Source organism: Vidua macroura, chromosome 25, assembly GCF_024509145.1.
Source record: "Vidua macroura isolate BioBank_ID:100142 chromosome 25, ASM2450914v1, whole genome shotgun sequence".
NCBI lineage: Eukaryota > Metazoa > Chordata > Aves > Passeriformes > Viduidae > Vidua > Vidua macroura.
This window is the reverse complement of record NC_071595.1, coordinates 6,594,101-6,610,164: the sequence shown is the minus strand read 5'-3', so window position 1 is coordinate 6,610,164 and position 16,064 is coordinate 6,594,101. Positions and strand designations below refer to the sequence as shown.

Sequence of the window (16,064 nt, the reverse complement as noted above, 5' to 3'; positions counted from 1 at the left end):
AGCACCAATGCACATACCTGAAGTCTTTGACATCGGCGTCGATCCCGTTCTGAACAGGCAAACCATTGGATTTATCCATCACATCCCCCTCCTCCTTCAGATCTCCCAATTTATCTCCATCAAACGTGCCCTTGCTTTTCTTATCCCCTTTGTCATTCTCATCACTCTCTGCATCCCTTGGCCCCTGGGCAAAAGAGACATTGTTTTAATAAGCTGAGTTTTCAGATCAATCTTCCCGTTACCCCGAGATGGTAACAAATCAAAGACACATGTCACCATAAAAGAAGTCACTTGCAAACATTAATTCCTACCCCAAAAAAATAGCTAAAAATGCAAAGTACTCAATAATAATCAAAGAAATCAGGGAATTAGCTCTCATTCTTCCAAGAGGTGTTTCATCTCTTCAGGTTTCTTCATTTAGTAACTCAAGGTTTGCTTTTATAGACTCTAAAAATCCCATGCCAAAATAATTTTAAGGAATTCTCTTTCTAGATGGGACTTAAGAACTTCAAAATCAACACCAGCAAATGCTGCAGGGGCATAAAGTGAATTAGTGCCTCTCTGAAGTGCCTGGCTCAGTGTCAGAGACAGCTCTTGACTGGACAAGTGCTTGAAAATCACCTCAGTTTTGGAGGCATCACCAGTGAATTCCAAGGCACAGCTCATTTTAAAACACTCAAATAAATCACTGCCTCAGTCACTGGCCCCTGTAATCCTGAAGCACATTTCTTTGGGAGAAAAGAGGGAAAAAAAGAGGGGAAAAAAAGGATTTCTGTTCTGTTGATCATTCCATGAGTGGCATTACATCTGCAGCGTGTCTGCATTTTATTGCACTTGGGAGGAGAATAAAGGGTGATGATGCCTGGGGCAGTGTTTTGAACAACAAAAGGGAGAGGAAAAACAACATAATTTATGATAAAAACCAGCAAGGGGCATATAAACATATTTATCAGAGGCAGCTTTGGTGCTGTCACAGGGACAGACATCCAAAGCCTGCCTTCTGCCTGACTGGAGGGAGAAGTGCTCTGCACACAACATTTCTGCCTCTACCCACTGAACCCTTTCCCCACTCTCTCTGATTGCAGGGAGGGATTTTTTCCCTCATATTTAGAGAAAAAAAAAATTGTTCTGAAAGCAAAAATCTTTTGGTGTTGCTTCTGAAAGAAAATAAAATTGTGTTTCCTTAATATTCCTTGGAAATGCCACCTGTCAGTCCAGCCGTGGAGCAATATTGCCCCAAAGAAGGGGGTTCAGCAGTGACAGCTGTGTCACCCCTGGCACTCTGATTGTGCTGAGCAGCAAACCCCTCCTGACCCCCAGCTGGGATGAACTGCCTCCCTGCCCTGAGTGCTCACATCCCAGAAATCCTCCCTGCTCTCCCAGGGCTCTCCCAGGTCCTTGGGCACCCTCTGATGAGGGCCAGCAACCCCTGCAGGGCTGGGGGGAGCTGCAGAGGACAGCAGCCAAAGGAGGCTTCTCCACCATTTCTGGAGCCCTGTTCCCCACTCCAGGGCTGGGCTCGATGCCAGCTCTCCCCACATCCATGAGCTGGAGGCTGGGCCCCTTCCCCAGCCCACAAAAGGGGTGCTGCCATTCCCCAGGGGAACGAGCTGCCCCAGCAATGCCAGCTGTGACACACACCCAGCCCCTAACAGGAGCTCCAGGGAAGGGTGCCTGACACCAATCTGTTTGGTGGGGGGGTTTTATTCCAAAAAACTGCGTAAGGAAAACCTCCAGGACAAGGATGAACATGATGCCATGACAGTTATCATCAGGTAAAGAGCCTGGAGCTGGAATCCCATTTGTGGGATCAGCACCAACAGGCTCAGTGCAGGTTTGTGGCACCTTCCCCAAGGATTAGCTTGGATGGGGTGTTTCTGCTGGGGGGCTTTTCCAAGGATCCAGGGAACGCCAGCACCTTCCCATCTCCCACCCCACATCCCCAAGCCAAGGACTAAACCTGCCCTGTTTGAGGGAAGAGCCAAACTGAGAGCAAGAAAGAAACCTCTGCCCTAGGAATGATTCACAACCAAGCAAACCAAGAGAAAAGAAGAGAAAGGTGGCAATCAGGCACTTACAAATGCTCCTTTCCTTAGGCAGGAGTCTCCAGGAGATGAGCTCAGCACATACTCCACCATGCTCACTCCCAGCCCTCCACTCTCTGACCGTGGTGACAGCACCGAGTTCACTTCACTGTTCACATGGAAGCCCTGCCCAGGTCTTCTCTGAACCATAATTGGCTGGGAAACAGAGTGATCTGGAACAGAAACATGGGAAACTCTCACAAGCAGATCCAACTATTCAAAGGAGGCAATTTAAATCATTCAATATGTACTCCCCAGGGGCTTATTTGCACTCACAAGTGCCAACTCTGTGATTCTGCTGATGTCCATTAGTTAAGCCAGGATGGCTTTCTCATTTTTTAAATACTACAACATGTAAACCTGCAAGTGAGAGCTAGGATTAAAATGTAAACTTATAAAATGACTAATTAAAGGTTGCAATTAAAAAAACCAAAGTTTTAGTTTTTAGTTTTAGTAAAATTCTTGCGTTAGCACAGTGAAAACAAGTTTTGGTTTGTCATTTAAAACATGATCCTGCTGCTCCACCAGCCCTGTGTCCTTTGTTCCACCAATTGTTGTGTTCGTGTCAAGATCAGAGATTTTCCTGGCTGCTCTTTCCTCAAGAAAAGGTTTCTGAGGAGTTCATTTCTCCTTCTTCATCCCCCTGTCCTCCTGCCCCAGCCCTTTGCCATCGCTGAGGCTTTGAGGCTCAACCAGGACAGACTCGGGGGCTCCAAATCCTTCGGGCTCTGCCCAAATCCCTGCCTGGGGAGGGGAGAGTGACCCCAAAAGGGGAAGGGGAAGGGGATTCTCTGCTCCTGGCAACAGGCAGGGAGTCAAAAATAGCAGGCAGCAGGTGTAGGAGTTGCCAGGGGCTGGTGGGACATCAATAGCCAAGGATATTGACACTGGAGCTTCCTCGTGAAGCAGGTGAAAGGAATTCCATCCTCTCACTGCTCCTGGCTGAACTTCCTTCCTTTTCCCATCAACGTGGCCACAAAGACTTTTTGGGATAAAACTTCCAAAAAAGGGGAAAAGCCAGTTTTAACCAGGCACTGCTGCCCAACTCTGTGTCCCCAGGAGGGGAAGGAAGGGCAGGACTGCAGCTTTGAGCTGGGCTGGCTTTGAAGGGTCTAAATCCACAACTTTGGGGTAGAGTAAAACCCCAAATCCACGTGGGAGGCCTGCAGTGCATCCTGTGGGCACGGATGGAGAAGGGATGGAGCCAAGGAAGATCCAGGCCTCACCTGGATGGACTGGGGGGGGGGGGTTGTGGGGGGAAAAAGCTTCCCAAAAAGAAAGGGAAAAGCTGGTTTTAACCCAGCACTGCTGCCCAACTCCGTGTCCCAGGAGTGGAAGGGAGGGCAGGACTAGAGCTTGTAGCTTTTAGAAGTTCTGAAAAGCCTTTAAAGGTTCCAAATGCACAAGTGTGAGGCAGAGGAGTGAAAGCCCAAATGCAGCAGGGCAGCCTGGGCACGGGTGGAGCCAGGGAGGATCCGAGCTCCACCATCCCACGGGGGCTGCAGGGACTGGGGGGTTTGGGGAGCAGAGCCAAAGGGAGACTTTTAGGGGAGCCAAAGGGAAACTTCCAGACCCTCAGGGCTCTGTGAGCTGGGGGGTGAATGGGAATCAGCACAGGGAGGGATGAGAGGGGCCTGGACTCCTGCAGGTGTGGGATGAGACTGCCTGGGGGGAGAAAATCCCAACCTCAGCTGGTCCCAAAGCCTGGCTCAGCCCCAAGCCCCCTCAGCTCCAGGCTGGGCTAAGGCAGGTACAAGGTGCTCCTGAGGGTGCCCAAAATCCCCCCAGTGCCCAGACTGATCCAGCCAGGCACACTTTGAGAAGCTCTGTCCCCTTTTCATGGCCATTTGTTTAATGTAAATAATAAAAGAAGGCTTTAGCACTAATTTAAAACCGGGTATTTTCATCAGGGAAAACCCCACACTACAGTGAGGTAAATGGCATTTCCTGGGAGCTGGAAATGCCATTTCCTGGGAGCTGGAAATGCCATTTCCTGGGAGCTGGAAATGCCATTTCCTGGGAGCTGGAAATGCCATTTCCTGGGAGCTGCCATTTCCTGGGAGCTGCCATTTCCTGGGAGCTGCCATTTCCTGGGAGCTGGAAATGCCATTTCCTGGGAGCTGGAAATGCCATTTCCTGGGAGCTGGAAATGCCATTTCCTGGGAGCTGGAAATGCCATTTCCTGGGAGCTGGAAATGCCATTTCCTGGGAGCTGGAAATGCCATTTCCTGGGAGCTGGAAATGCCATTTCCCGGGAGCTGGAAATGCCATTTCCCGGGAGCTGGAAATGCCATTTCCCGGGAGCTGGAAATGCCATTTCCTGGGAGCTGGAGCTTTTGGGAGCTGCAGCAGACACCCAGCTGTGTTTCAGCAGCAGATTCATGACACAGAAACCATGGACAGAATAAATCAAAGGTCAGCATTTCAAACTCAGCACTTGCAGGTTTGTTTTTTTTTTTTTTTTTTTCCTAAAACCAACCTGAATATCCTCCCCCAAAGTTTAAAATGAGGGAGACAAGAACAAAATCTTTGGCAGATAAAATTCAATACTAATTCAAAACTTTTTTTTTTTTATTTTTAAATTGAATGTTGCTCTCCCATCAAGTCCAAAAACAAAAACAATCCTGATGCAAGAACAAAATCTTTGGCAGATTTAACTCAACACTAATTCAAAACATCTTTTTTTTTTTTTTTTAACTGAATGGTTGGTTGGTTTAGTATTTAAAAAATGAAGGGATTTTTTTTAAATTCATCTTGTTCTCTAAGACCTTTGTTTAAACTTTCAGCTGATCCATCCCAAGGTAGAAAACATGCCAGAAATTGAAATTTTAAACATAATTTAAGATTTTTAAGCAGATAAACATGGATTTACACATATTCACATTACACAATGTTCTGACATCCCTGGATATCTTAATTTTATCACAAAGCAAAGTCAGGTTTTCTATTTGCTTTTTATTATATAAACCAGATGGGTTTTTAAATCTTTTCAAAGCTGTGTCATCCAGCCTGGACTTTGAGTAAATAAATTGCACATTTCTGTATTCAACCCCAACTAAATTAAGGAAACAATTGAGCTACCTGACGTTCCCCACGCACTGTCTCTCCACTGATCTCCCAGAAATATCCCTTTTGGTCCATCTTTGCTGGAATCATCAGATTCCCAAAACTTTTTACCCGGCAACAGCTGCTGCAATTAAAAAAAAAACAAAACAAAACAAAGAAAAAAAGAGAACAAAACAAAGCAAAGCATGATTAAAATAAGTATAAAATGCAAACATAAACCCCGTAAGCATCTCCCTTCTAGCAGGTATCAATCATTAAACACAAGTGACATAATCAAATATTTACATCTCCCAGGTGAGAGCTGAGGGAACAATTCCATCTCCCCATCCCTGATTTCCCTCCCAGCTCCAGGAACCCCCCACACGTCAGACACTCTCACAGACACTCTCCTCACAAGGAAAAATGAATGAGGGGGGAAATAGTGTGAGTTTTCCTGAGGTCACCTGGGAACAAATTCCTGCCTCCCAATGGGAGCTGCTGCTGGAGGGACAGAAAAAATCAGGAGTTCCCATTTCTCCCTTCTGCTGAGGACTCTGCTGCTCCAGGGGCTCTTTGGAACACTGATGGGAGGGAGGGCAGCACCTGCCACGAGTGGGAAAAGCTCCTGGGAATGGGACAGAGCCACCCTGAGCTGGGACAGCCCAGGAAAAGCTCCTGGGAATGGGACAGAGCCATCCTGAGCTGGGACAGCCCAGGAAAAGCTCCTGGGAATGGGACAGAGCCATCCTGAGCTGGGACAGCCCAGGAAAAGCTCCTGGGAATGGGACACATCCATCCTGAGCTGGGACAGCCCAGGAAAAGCTCCTGGGAATGGGACAGAGCCACCCTGAGCTGGGACAGCCCAGGAAAAGCTCCTGGGAATGGGACAGAGCCACCCTGAGCTGGGGCAGCCCAGGAAAAGCTCCTGGCAATGGGACAGAGCCATCCTGAGCTGGGACAGCCCAGGAAAAGCTCCTGGGAATGGGACAGAGCCATCCTGAGCTGGGACAGCCCAGGAAAAGCTCCTGGGAATGGGACAGAGCCATCCTGAGCTGGGACAGCCCAGGAAAAGCTCCTGGGAATGGGACAGAGCCATCCTGAGCTGGGACAGCCCAGGGGTCTCAGCTCTGGAGGTGGCAGAGAGAACAGCTGCTCTGGGAATTCCAGCCCAGCCCCTGCCCACCCTGCCAGGGAACAATTCCCAATTCCCAAGATCCCATCCAGCCCTGCCCTCTGGCACTGGGAGCCATTCCCTGGCTCCTGTCCCTGCAGGCCTTGGGAAAATCCCTCTCCTGTATCCCTCTTCCCATTCTTTAGGGACTTTTGGGAACAGCTTCACCAGGGATCACCTCCACATGGGAATTCCAGGCCCTGAGGTGGCAAGGGGACAACATCCCAGTAAATCCTCTGGATGGGATGGATGGAAGGAATTCCCAGCAGCACATTCACTGCAAAGTAACCATGAAATGAGCCTTGCCTGAAGCTGGGATAAAACTCAAACTGAAGATGAAAAGAACCTGAATCTGCCTGAAATTTCCATGGAACAAACAAGAATCATCAGTTCTGGGGATCTCTCCTCTGGATCAGGAGTGGTGATAAATGCTATCTGTATCAATACCCTGACTGATAGCAAATTAAATATCCTGATAACCACTTCAGTATCTCGATTTGATATCAAATTCAATGCCCTGATTGATATCAAATTCAATATCCTGGCTGATATCAACTCCTGCAGATAACTCCAGCAGCAGATGTGCAAATGTAAGGCTGAACTCCAGGAGTAAATCAGCTGCTGGATGCAGAGGAAGCAGCAAGAACTGATTTCACAGCTCTCGGGTGCTGCTTCAAAGCACAATCACGAAGTTGTGCTCTCAGTTTCCTCCCAGCTCAACAAAGAGCTGTTTGTTTACAAAACCGATCAGTTGGCAGCGATTTCAGACAGGATTTCTCCTCACACCCTCCACACGGAGCGAGGATAAAAGCAGGGACCCTGCCCCATGCTCCCCTTTCTGCCATCCCAAAATAACCCCAAGTGGAAGGGCAGGAGGCTCCCATGAGCAGCAATCATTCCCAAACACAGATCAACCTGTTCCTCCCTCCCTGAAGGAGGGAAAAGCCAAGCACTGCCTCCAGTATTTATAAACATCAACATGCATCAGGTGTCTTGCAAATTTTTTTTAAAATCTTCTGTTATTCCCGTATTTCTTCAACTACAGTTTTTTTTTTCTCCTGCTGCTGCCACAGTGCAGAAATAACAACTCTCCTCATGGCATTGCAAGGAATTTTGAACAGAAAGCAGCACAAACTGATTAAAGTGAATTTTAGCTGCAGTTAAACACTTCCCATTGCTCCTGACAACACCTGCTTGGAGCAGCCTGGGACAGTGGGAGGTGGAACTGGATGGGCTTTGAGATCCCTTCCCACCAAAGCACTCAGGGATTCTCCCACACCTGCAGCAGCTGCAGCACACCTGGGGCTGTACCAGCATTCCCTGCTGGAGGGGGATCTGCAGCTAATCCAGCCCTTCCCTCTTTGCCCTGCTCTCCTCTACCCCTTTCCTAAGGAAAGCCAAACCTTTACCAGCACAATCCTGCAGAACTGCACCCCAACACCTTGTGAGTTTTGCAGCGAATCACACCCAAGGCTCACAAAACATTTTAATTCTCACTGTCCCCTGCACACCCCTGCTCCTGCTCAGAGAACCCCAGCTCTGCTCCCTCCAGTTTAGTATCTCCCACCAGAAGCACCAAGTTTCCAACTGGAGACAGCAGAAACAATCAGAAGAGAGAAGTTTACCTCACACGGAGATCCCAGAGCTATTTACAGCTATAAGGGAAACCCCAAAGCCAATATTAACAGATGCTAATGAGGGGAGGGGGCTTTGTCCTGTCAAGTGCTGCTCCAACCAGCACAGAGCATTAGCGAGCAGCAATCATCTGCAATTATGCAACAGGCTGCTAAGACAATGAATTTTTCCTCAGGGAAAGTTGTCAGTTGCAATGGAAGAAAAAAAAGGGTATTTTAAGTGACTCTCAAGCAGTTCTGCAGGTTGGAAATTTGAAAAAGAACAAGCAGCGGTTTAGAACCAGAGTCCTTTATTCATTCCCTGGCTTTTATTAAAATTGACCCTATCCACTATGAAAATAATCCTGCTAAGCCCTCTTACAAAGGACTTACGAGTTAGGCCAATATTCAATTTGGCAGAGCAGGGAGGAGCAGAGGACTTACCCACCATCAACAAAAGCAATTCTTCCAGCAGCCAGGGCACAGAGATCCCACTGAGATGGGATTATGAATTAGACAAATTAAGAAAACTGATCCCCCTCAGACAAGGCAAATATTAAGATAAAAGCAGCCATCTGTGCAGTGCAGAACTGGGTTTGTCTGCAGCAACAGGCAGGGAAGGCAGAGCAGGTATTTACAGCACGTATTTACCTGGGTGTTTACAGGTCCTGCTTTGCAGATGTTATCTGCCCTCCCCAGCTGGGGCAGGGAGGGGAGCACCTGCCAGCAGTGCCAGCAATGCCAGCCCTGCACAGGAGAGCACCTGGCAGCAGTGCCAGCAGTGCCAGCCCTACACAGGAGAGAACAGGGCAGCAGTGCCAGCAGTGCCAGCCCTGCACAGGACAGCACAGGCAGCAGTGCCAGCAATGCCAGCAGTGCCAGCCCTGCACAGGAGAGCACCTGGCAGCAGTGCCAGCCCTGCACAGGAGAGCACAGGCAGCAGTGCCAGCAATGCCAGCCCTGCACAGGACAGCACAGGGCAGCAGTGCCAGCAATGCCAGCCCTGCACAGGACAGCACAGGGCAGCAGTGCCAGCAATGCCAGCCCTGCACAGGACAGCACAGGCAGCAGTGCCAGCCCTGCACAGGAGAGCACAGGGCAGCAGTGCCAGCAATGCCAGCCCTGCACAGGACAGCACAGGGCAGCAGTGCCAGCAATGCCAGCCCTGCACAGGACAGCACAGGCAGCAGTGCCAGCAATGCCAGCCCTGCACAGGAGAGCACAGGCAGCAGTGCCAGCAATGCCAGCCCTGCACATCCCTGCACTGTACTGGGACAGCTCCAGGACAGCCCTGGCACATCCCTGCACAGACCCGGGAGAGCCTTGCAGTGCCCTGGGGCAGCCCTGCCCTGGCACTGCCCTGGCACTGCTGTGCAAGGAACAGGCATTCCCTGCCCGCTCTGGGACTCGCATCGCTCACAGCTCTGGGGAGAGAACAGGGAAGGAAGCTTAGGGCTGGGAATGTCTGACCATTCCTTGTGCTCCCGTTCACATCTGCTCCACATCTGCCCTGTGCTTTCCTGAAGTGCCAGGGGAGCTGCTGTGGCACCATCTCCATCCCAGCCCCACTGCTCCCATCTCCATCCCAACCCCACTGCCCCCATCTCCATCCCAGCCCCACTGCTCCCATCTCCATCCCAGCCCCACTGCTCCCATCTCCATCCCAGCCCCACTGCTCCCATCTCCATCCCAGCTCCACTGCTCCCATCTCCATCCCAGCCCCACTGCTCCCATCTCCATCCCAGCCCCATTGCTCCCATCTCCATCCCAGCTCCACTGCTCCCATCTCCATCCTGGCCCCACTGTTCCCATCTCCATCCCGGCCCCACTGCTCCCATCTCCATCCTGGCTCCACTCCCATCTTCAACGCTGCCAGTGCTGGGGAAACTGAAAATCTCAACCCAAACGTTATTAGTACTCCCCAGCTGCCAATGAATCATAAATTTATGGGGCCAATAAATCATAAATTTATGGGAACACATCAGTAGCATGGAAAGCAGAGGCACAGGGGTTTAGTTTGGGGTGGTTTTTTCCTTCATTTTTGTTTGGTTTGTGGTTGTTTTCTTTAACCCAGGTTACAGAAGTGTTCAACCTCAGTGTCACAACCACTGGGACTGTGTCCCTCTGCAGGGACTTCTCCAGGACCCACCCAGCAGCACCAATGGGGCATTAACCATGGACATGGGCACAGAATCATGGAATATCCTGAGCTGGAATATCCACAGGGATCATTGATGCAGCTCCTGGACCCCCAACAACCCCACCCTGGGCATCCCTGGAGCTCTGGCAGCCTCGGGGCCGTGCCCATTCCCTGGGGAGCCTGGGCAGTGCCAGCACCCTCTGGGGGAAGAACCTTTCCCTGAGCTGCAGCCTGAGCTGCCCTGGCCCAGCTCCAGCCGTGCCCTGGCTGCTGTCCCTGTCCCAGAGCAGGGATCCGAGCTGCCTCTCCAGGTTCTGATGTCCCAGAGCTCCCCCACAGCGATCCCCAGGGGCTGCAGGAATCTCACTGCCCACACTCAGTGACCCCAGCACTGCCACCTGCAAGGGCAGCAGCCCAGCAATAATCAAACACTTTCAGTTAAATGTATAAAATATTTCTCACCAACATTTCTCTTCTAGGGCAGGCTCCAATTCCCTGCTACCCCCAGTACTCCAGGTCTGAAGTTAAGCACCTCCAGTTGCCTCATGGCTCTGTGTCCCCATCCTCCTCCCACCCTCAGGATTAAGTTTCACCAGCACCTCACCCAGCTGCTCCCGACTCCAGACACTGACTTTGCACAACCTACTCCAAATCCAAGGTCCCAAATGCCTGTAAGGGGTTGGGGACAAACCCAACTGCACCTCACAGCCCCTCTATGCTGCCTGCTACCCCCAGAGACGCTGCATTAAAATTCCCTGCTGCAAAGCTACAGATCCAAGGGATTTCAGCAAGGAAAAGCAGACATGCAGCTCCCCACCCTGAGGCTGGGGGAGAAAGGGAACTTGCAGGGCTTGTGTTAAGCCAGAGATAAGGGTCAGGGCTGTGGGATCAAGGCCTTAAGGGCCATATGTGCTGAGCTGAGCCACAGCACCAAAATCCCACATGGAACTGCTAGACAAAGCTCCAAGGTGAGTTCTTCATCCCAGAGAACAGCCTGGACAAGGTGCTGGAACAGAGGGACAACGTCCTCTGCCCCCAGAGCTGCTTTCAGCAGTACTGACCACAGTCACTACCAACAGCACAAAGCTTTCACAGCTTGGAGTGGAGAAAAAGGGGCTCTGGGACTCTTTTCAATCCCTGCTTGAGAAAATATTGCACTTCCACTCGCTAGAAATTCAGGAATACGAGGCTGGGAGTCTGAGGATGGAAACAGCCCCAAGAGAGAAGAAAATCGTGGGGGCTTTTAAAGTATTCTTAATGTTCCCAGATAAGGATATCTGTTGATCTCCAAGTATTATCTACATTTTGAGAGCAGGATAGATAAGAGATTTAACTGTTTGATAGTGCCCTTTAAAAAACTGCTCTGATGTCTTCACAAACTCCTTCAATCACTGAAATTACGACGGTGCTTAACAAGGAGCAAGAGAACTAGAAGATAAAAGAAATCTAACACTGAATGCAGAAATGCTCTTCCTCATCTTTCTCCATTATCAATTTATTTCAGACTCTCTGACTTTCTCCCCAAGTTTCCTTCTCATTCCAGGAGCAGAAGGGGTGGAAACCACCAGTGCCTTGTTAAGGCATCTAAACTGCACAAAATCCAGGAGATTTTTCACGTGGACCTGAAAGCCAAATCAGATCCTGTGGGATCTCCTGAAATCAGCCCTGGAGAGATACAGAGAAAATTCAATGGGTGAAGAATGGAAACTGTGAGACTGAGGGAGAAAAACCCCAAGAGAAACAAGAAACAGTGGTTTAGCTGAAAGAGAAGGGTGAGATGTCACCTTTCCCAGAAAAACCCGCTCATTCCAGCATGTGGAAAAGCCCAGTGACAAAAGGATGCCATTGCCAAAACTTTCTGCATCACAGTTACAAGAAGGGGGAAAAAAATGAGTCATGACTGGAAGGCAAAGCTCCAAAACACCAACCCAAACTCGCTCCTCTCAGAAATGCCTGAACAAACCGAAAGCTGGGAGAACTCAGCACTTTGAGGAATTCCTTCAGGCGTTCCAGCTCCGTGACCTTGTGTCCTGACAAGCAAAGCTGAGTGCTGTGCTCGCTGTGAACCTGCTCCCAGCCAGCCTGGGCTCCCTCTCTGAGAATGAACCTCCTGCCCAAATGAGGTGTCACAAACTCATCTCCTCAGAACATTCCCACCCCCAGCATTCCACAGGCAAGCTGCACATGGAGCACGGCAGCTGCTGTGCAGCAGCTTCAGGCAGGTTTTTAATGTCAGCTTTGCTCCTCTGAAAATCATTTTCACCTCCTCTTAGTCAACAGTCTTGGGGTAAATTAATCCAACCTGGAGAAACGGATTTTCCTCTCAAGTCAAATCAAAATCCAACCCTGGATTATGGTTTTCCACAGAAGGAAGGGGGGAGAAAGAAAGGGGGAGAAGGAAAGCAGGGACAGAAGAAGGAAGGAGGTCTTTGACCTGAGAGAGGGCACCTTGCTATGAATCCCACCATGCCACAGCCCTGGTTTGCTCTTTTCTCCAAAACAGCAACTTCAGGGCTCCAGGGGTTTTTATTTTTTACACCTGGCTCATGCACTGGGTAACAGACAGGATGGACTAAACATGGAGGAAATAAACTGGTCTGAACTTGAGAGGAGCATCAGACTCGCATCAAGCTGAGCTGCCACACATGAACATCCTCCTACCAGACATGATTTTCTCCTCTGTCCTTCCACTTTGCCTCACTAAAGGCAAAAGGAAACAGGCAAGGCAAAGAAGTCTCTCCATCCAACTTCCAGGAACCTACAGGAACAAGCTATTCTTTCAAGTCACTCTAAAAACAGATAAATTCTCTTTTTTCCAAGAAAATCAGTGGGCATTTCCCCCTAAATCTGCCACCTCCTTGCTGCTGTGAGAGATTAAATTAATTAACTCTGGCTGGGGCTCTGTCAAGTTCCAGCTGCAGGCCCATTATCTGTGCCCTGCTCTTATCCCTCCTGCAGCCCTGGCTCACCCTGCCCAGTTACTCCAAACCTTAAACACAGCCCTGGCCTTTCTGCAAGAACCAAAAAAAAGGACTGGAAACAGAGCAGCAGACAATGCCCCACAGCACAACGAGGTCTGAGCTCAGTGAATCCCAAAATAAACCTGCTCCAAGGATTGGGCCACCTGTCCCCAGCCGGATTTCGAGCTGTTGTTGTCCAGCCACTCTCTCCTGCTGGATGAGCCAACAGGTGGAAGTTGAACTGTTCCTCCCTCCGAGATGGATTCCAGCCCGGCAGCTTTGGGGCCTGGCAGGTTTGGGGTTGGATCAACCACACACACACACACAGACAGACCTCACAGGCAGAACGGAGAACCCTCAGCATCACAATCGTCCCAGCAGCCTCAAAAAGTTGCTGTTTCATGTCTTCCCCCTCCCAAAACATGGATTTTTTTCTCCAGGCCTCTCACTTACCTCTCCCATAGCCCGTCCCTCCAGAGCCAGCGCTTGGAAATCGTGATTCAGCTCATCCATGGAACGCACCTATCCACAGATGGGGGAGAAAAGGCCATGAGGAAATGCTTTTCTTTGCTGTTATTTTTACTATAATCACAGTTTATAACCATTTTTCTGCTCCAGACTGAGAGCTGCATTCCACATGAGAGCCTGTAACAAGGTTATGGAGCTCCAGAGGATGACTTACTTTTAACACTCCCAGCAGCTACAACATTTATATACTTTCATTATTTTACACACACATGTACTATTACACACAGATTTATTTCTGTGTGTTAGATTTATACATGCACACGAAAGGAACAACCAGCAATTACTTTTAAGACACACAAAGCCTAACACAACTGTCTCAGCTCATATTTCACAGTGGTTTCAGGTGAAGGAGTCAAGGCATGAGGAGCCAGCATCATTTCAGGTGGGAATCAAGAAAAATCTCCTGTATAAACCTGGCAAATTTTCATCCAGGTTACACAGACACGAAGCAGAAAAAAAACAACGTTGATGTGATGAAAATTGAGTCATTTAGAGCAGAAAAATAAAGCATAAACTTGAAACTATTGGATAAATAAGTTGACAGAAGCATAGAACAGATCCACAAGGATGATCCAAGTCCAGCTCCTGGTCCTGCCCAGACCCCCAGAAATCCCACCCTGGGAATCCTGAGTTGGAATATCCACAGGGATCATTGATGCAGCTCCTGGACCCCCAACAACCCCATCCTGGGCATCCCTGGAGCTCTGGCAGCCTCGGGGCCGTGCCCATTCCCTGGGGAGCCTCTGGGGGAAGAACCTTTCCCTGAGCTCCAGCCTGAGCTGCCCTGGCCCAGCTCCAGCCATGCCCTGGCTGCTGTCCCTGTCCCAGAGCAGGGATCAGTACCTGACATGGACTGGGCTTGTTGAAAATGCAGGAGAACCCTTCTCCTGCTTCTCATTCCCAAATCTCAGCCGCTGAGCACACACGAGGAAGCAAATTCCAAAAGAAACCCCAACTCTGGACTCGAGGCCAAAGCCCAGCAGCTGAGGCACGTGCTGGGACTGGGAGCAGGTGCCTGCCCTCCCCTGCCCCTCTCCAGTGTCCCAGCAGCCCCAAACACCCCTCACAAGCAGCACAAACTCCCCTCCTACTCAGTGTTTACACACTCCCTGCAGCCCAGCAGGGCCGAGGCACCTCTCTGCTCAGCTCTTTCAAATGAGTAATGCCCACACTGATCCAGCATGCTGCACGTTTACACACAGGGTTTAGTCTGGCTCTGCACAGAGCCCTCCCAGGCCAAGGAAGGAGCTCAGCAATACCTGGTGGGTGAGTTACAGGACAAAAAAAAATCCCAAAAATTGTTTAGATGCTCATGGCCCACCAGTGACCAGCACTGTAACATTACACCACCATCAGTGACCTTAACCATGACTTCTGATACTGCAGTGCCACTTCCAGCAGGACCAAGACCTTGGGATTGTGTTTTATTTCTATTCTAAGACAATATTCTGTAGATCTCATCTAAGACAATATTGTGTAGATCTCATCTAAGACAATATTGTGTAGATCTCAACTAAGACAATATTCTGTAGATCTCAACTAAGAATCAGATGGAAGAAAGCCTCCAGAAATCCCCTCCAGTCTAAATTCTTCTATCCTGTGGCCATCATACTTTGCAAAAGATTAGTGGTATATTATTGAATTATTTAATAGATATTTACATAATTTGCAAATCCTCAGGGGTCACTTGCTCAGAATCCCGGTTTAAAAATCAGGTATCTCTTGTTACTGTATCTCAGCTCAGTTACTTTCAGTTCTGCCTCAGCCTTGCCACCTTTTGCAGTGACATTTGTCACATGGGCCACCAACACCGAGTGAAACTCTTCCCAAAACTGCAGCCCCAAGGACTTTCCTCCCCTGCCAGCTCCATCCCTGCTCTGCAGCTGACACAGCTCAGCTGCCTGGTGCCACACAAACGTCACTGGGACCAAATTCTTCTGTGGAGCACTTCAAGCTGAACTCATGGAAAGTGCTGCAACCTCCAGATGTGCCAAACCACAAAAGCTGGCAGAGAGCAAATTGTTACTTCCATCAGACATCTGAGAGAAGTTGCACAGAGATTCAGAAGGTGATGTGAACTCTCAGCTGCTGAAGTGATGTCCCAGCAAACCACAGAAGCCACGCAAAGGCTGCTCCGAGTGTGTCCAGCAGCTTCCCCAAAAGAAATCATCTCCCAGGGGTGAGTGCTGAGCTGTGGGAACCTCAAAACAAAGCTGCTACAAAGATCCAATCACTACATTCCCAGTAAAATCCAAAAGGATATTAAGTGGTATTTTTACTTGATTTGGTCAACATGGAATCATGGAATGGGTTGAGCAGGAAGGGACATTAAAGCTCCTCAGTGCCACCCCTGCCTTGGTCAGGGACTCCTCCCACTGTCCCAGGTTGCTCCAAGCCATGTCCAACCTGGCCTTGGACATTCCCAGGGACAGCCACAGCTGCTCTGGGAATTCTATCCCAGTTCCTCCCCACCCTGCCAGGGAATAATTTCTCCCACATATCCAATTTAAACCTATTCTCTGT

General features: G+C 49.6%; 1 protein-coding gene across 8 annotated transcripts in view; it reads right to left on the bottom strand.

Annotated features, from left to right (window-relative positions):
• PUM1 (pumilio RNA binding family member 1) overlaps positions 1-16,064 on the bottom strand; it is an 88,681-nt gene that overhangs the window by 54,631 nt on the left and 17,986 nt on the right. For 6 of the 8 annotated variants that reach the window (XM_053998513.1, XM_053998509.1, XM_053998511.1 and 3 more), the window contains 4 exons: positions 13,467-13,535; positions 5,166-5,274; positions 2,079-2,257; positions 18-184 (listed from right to left, as the gene is read on the bottom strand). In XM_053998513.1, coding sequence (XP_053854488.1) covers positions 18-184; positions 2,079-2,257; positions 5,166-5,274; positions 13,467-13,535 — 524 coding nt within the window. The remainder of the gene's footprint in view (positions 1-17; positions 185-2,078; positions 2,258-5,165; positions 5,275-13,466; positions 13,536-16,064) is intronic. The other 2 variants (XM_053998512.1, XM_053998516.1) reach the window with 1 other exon arrangement.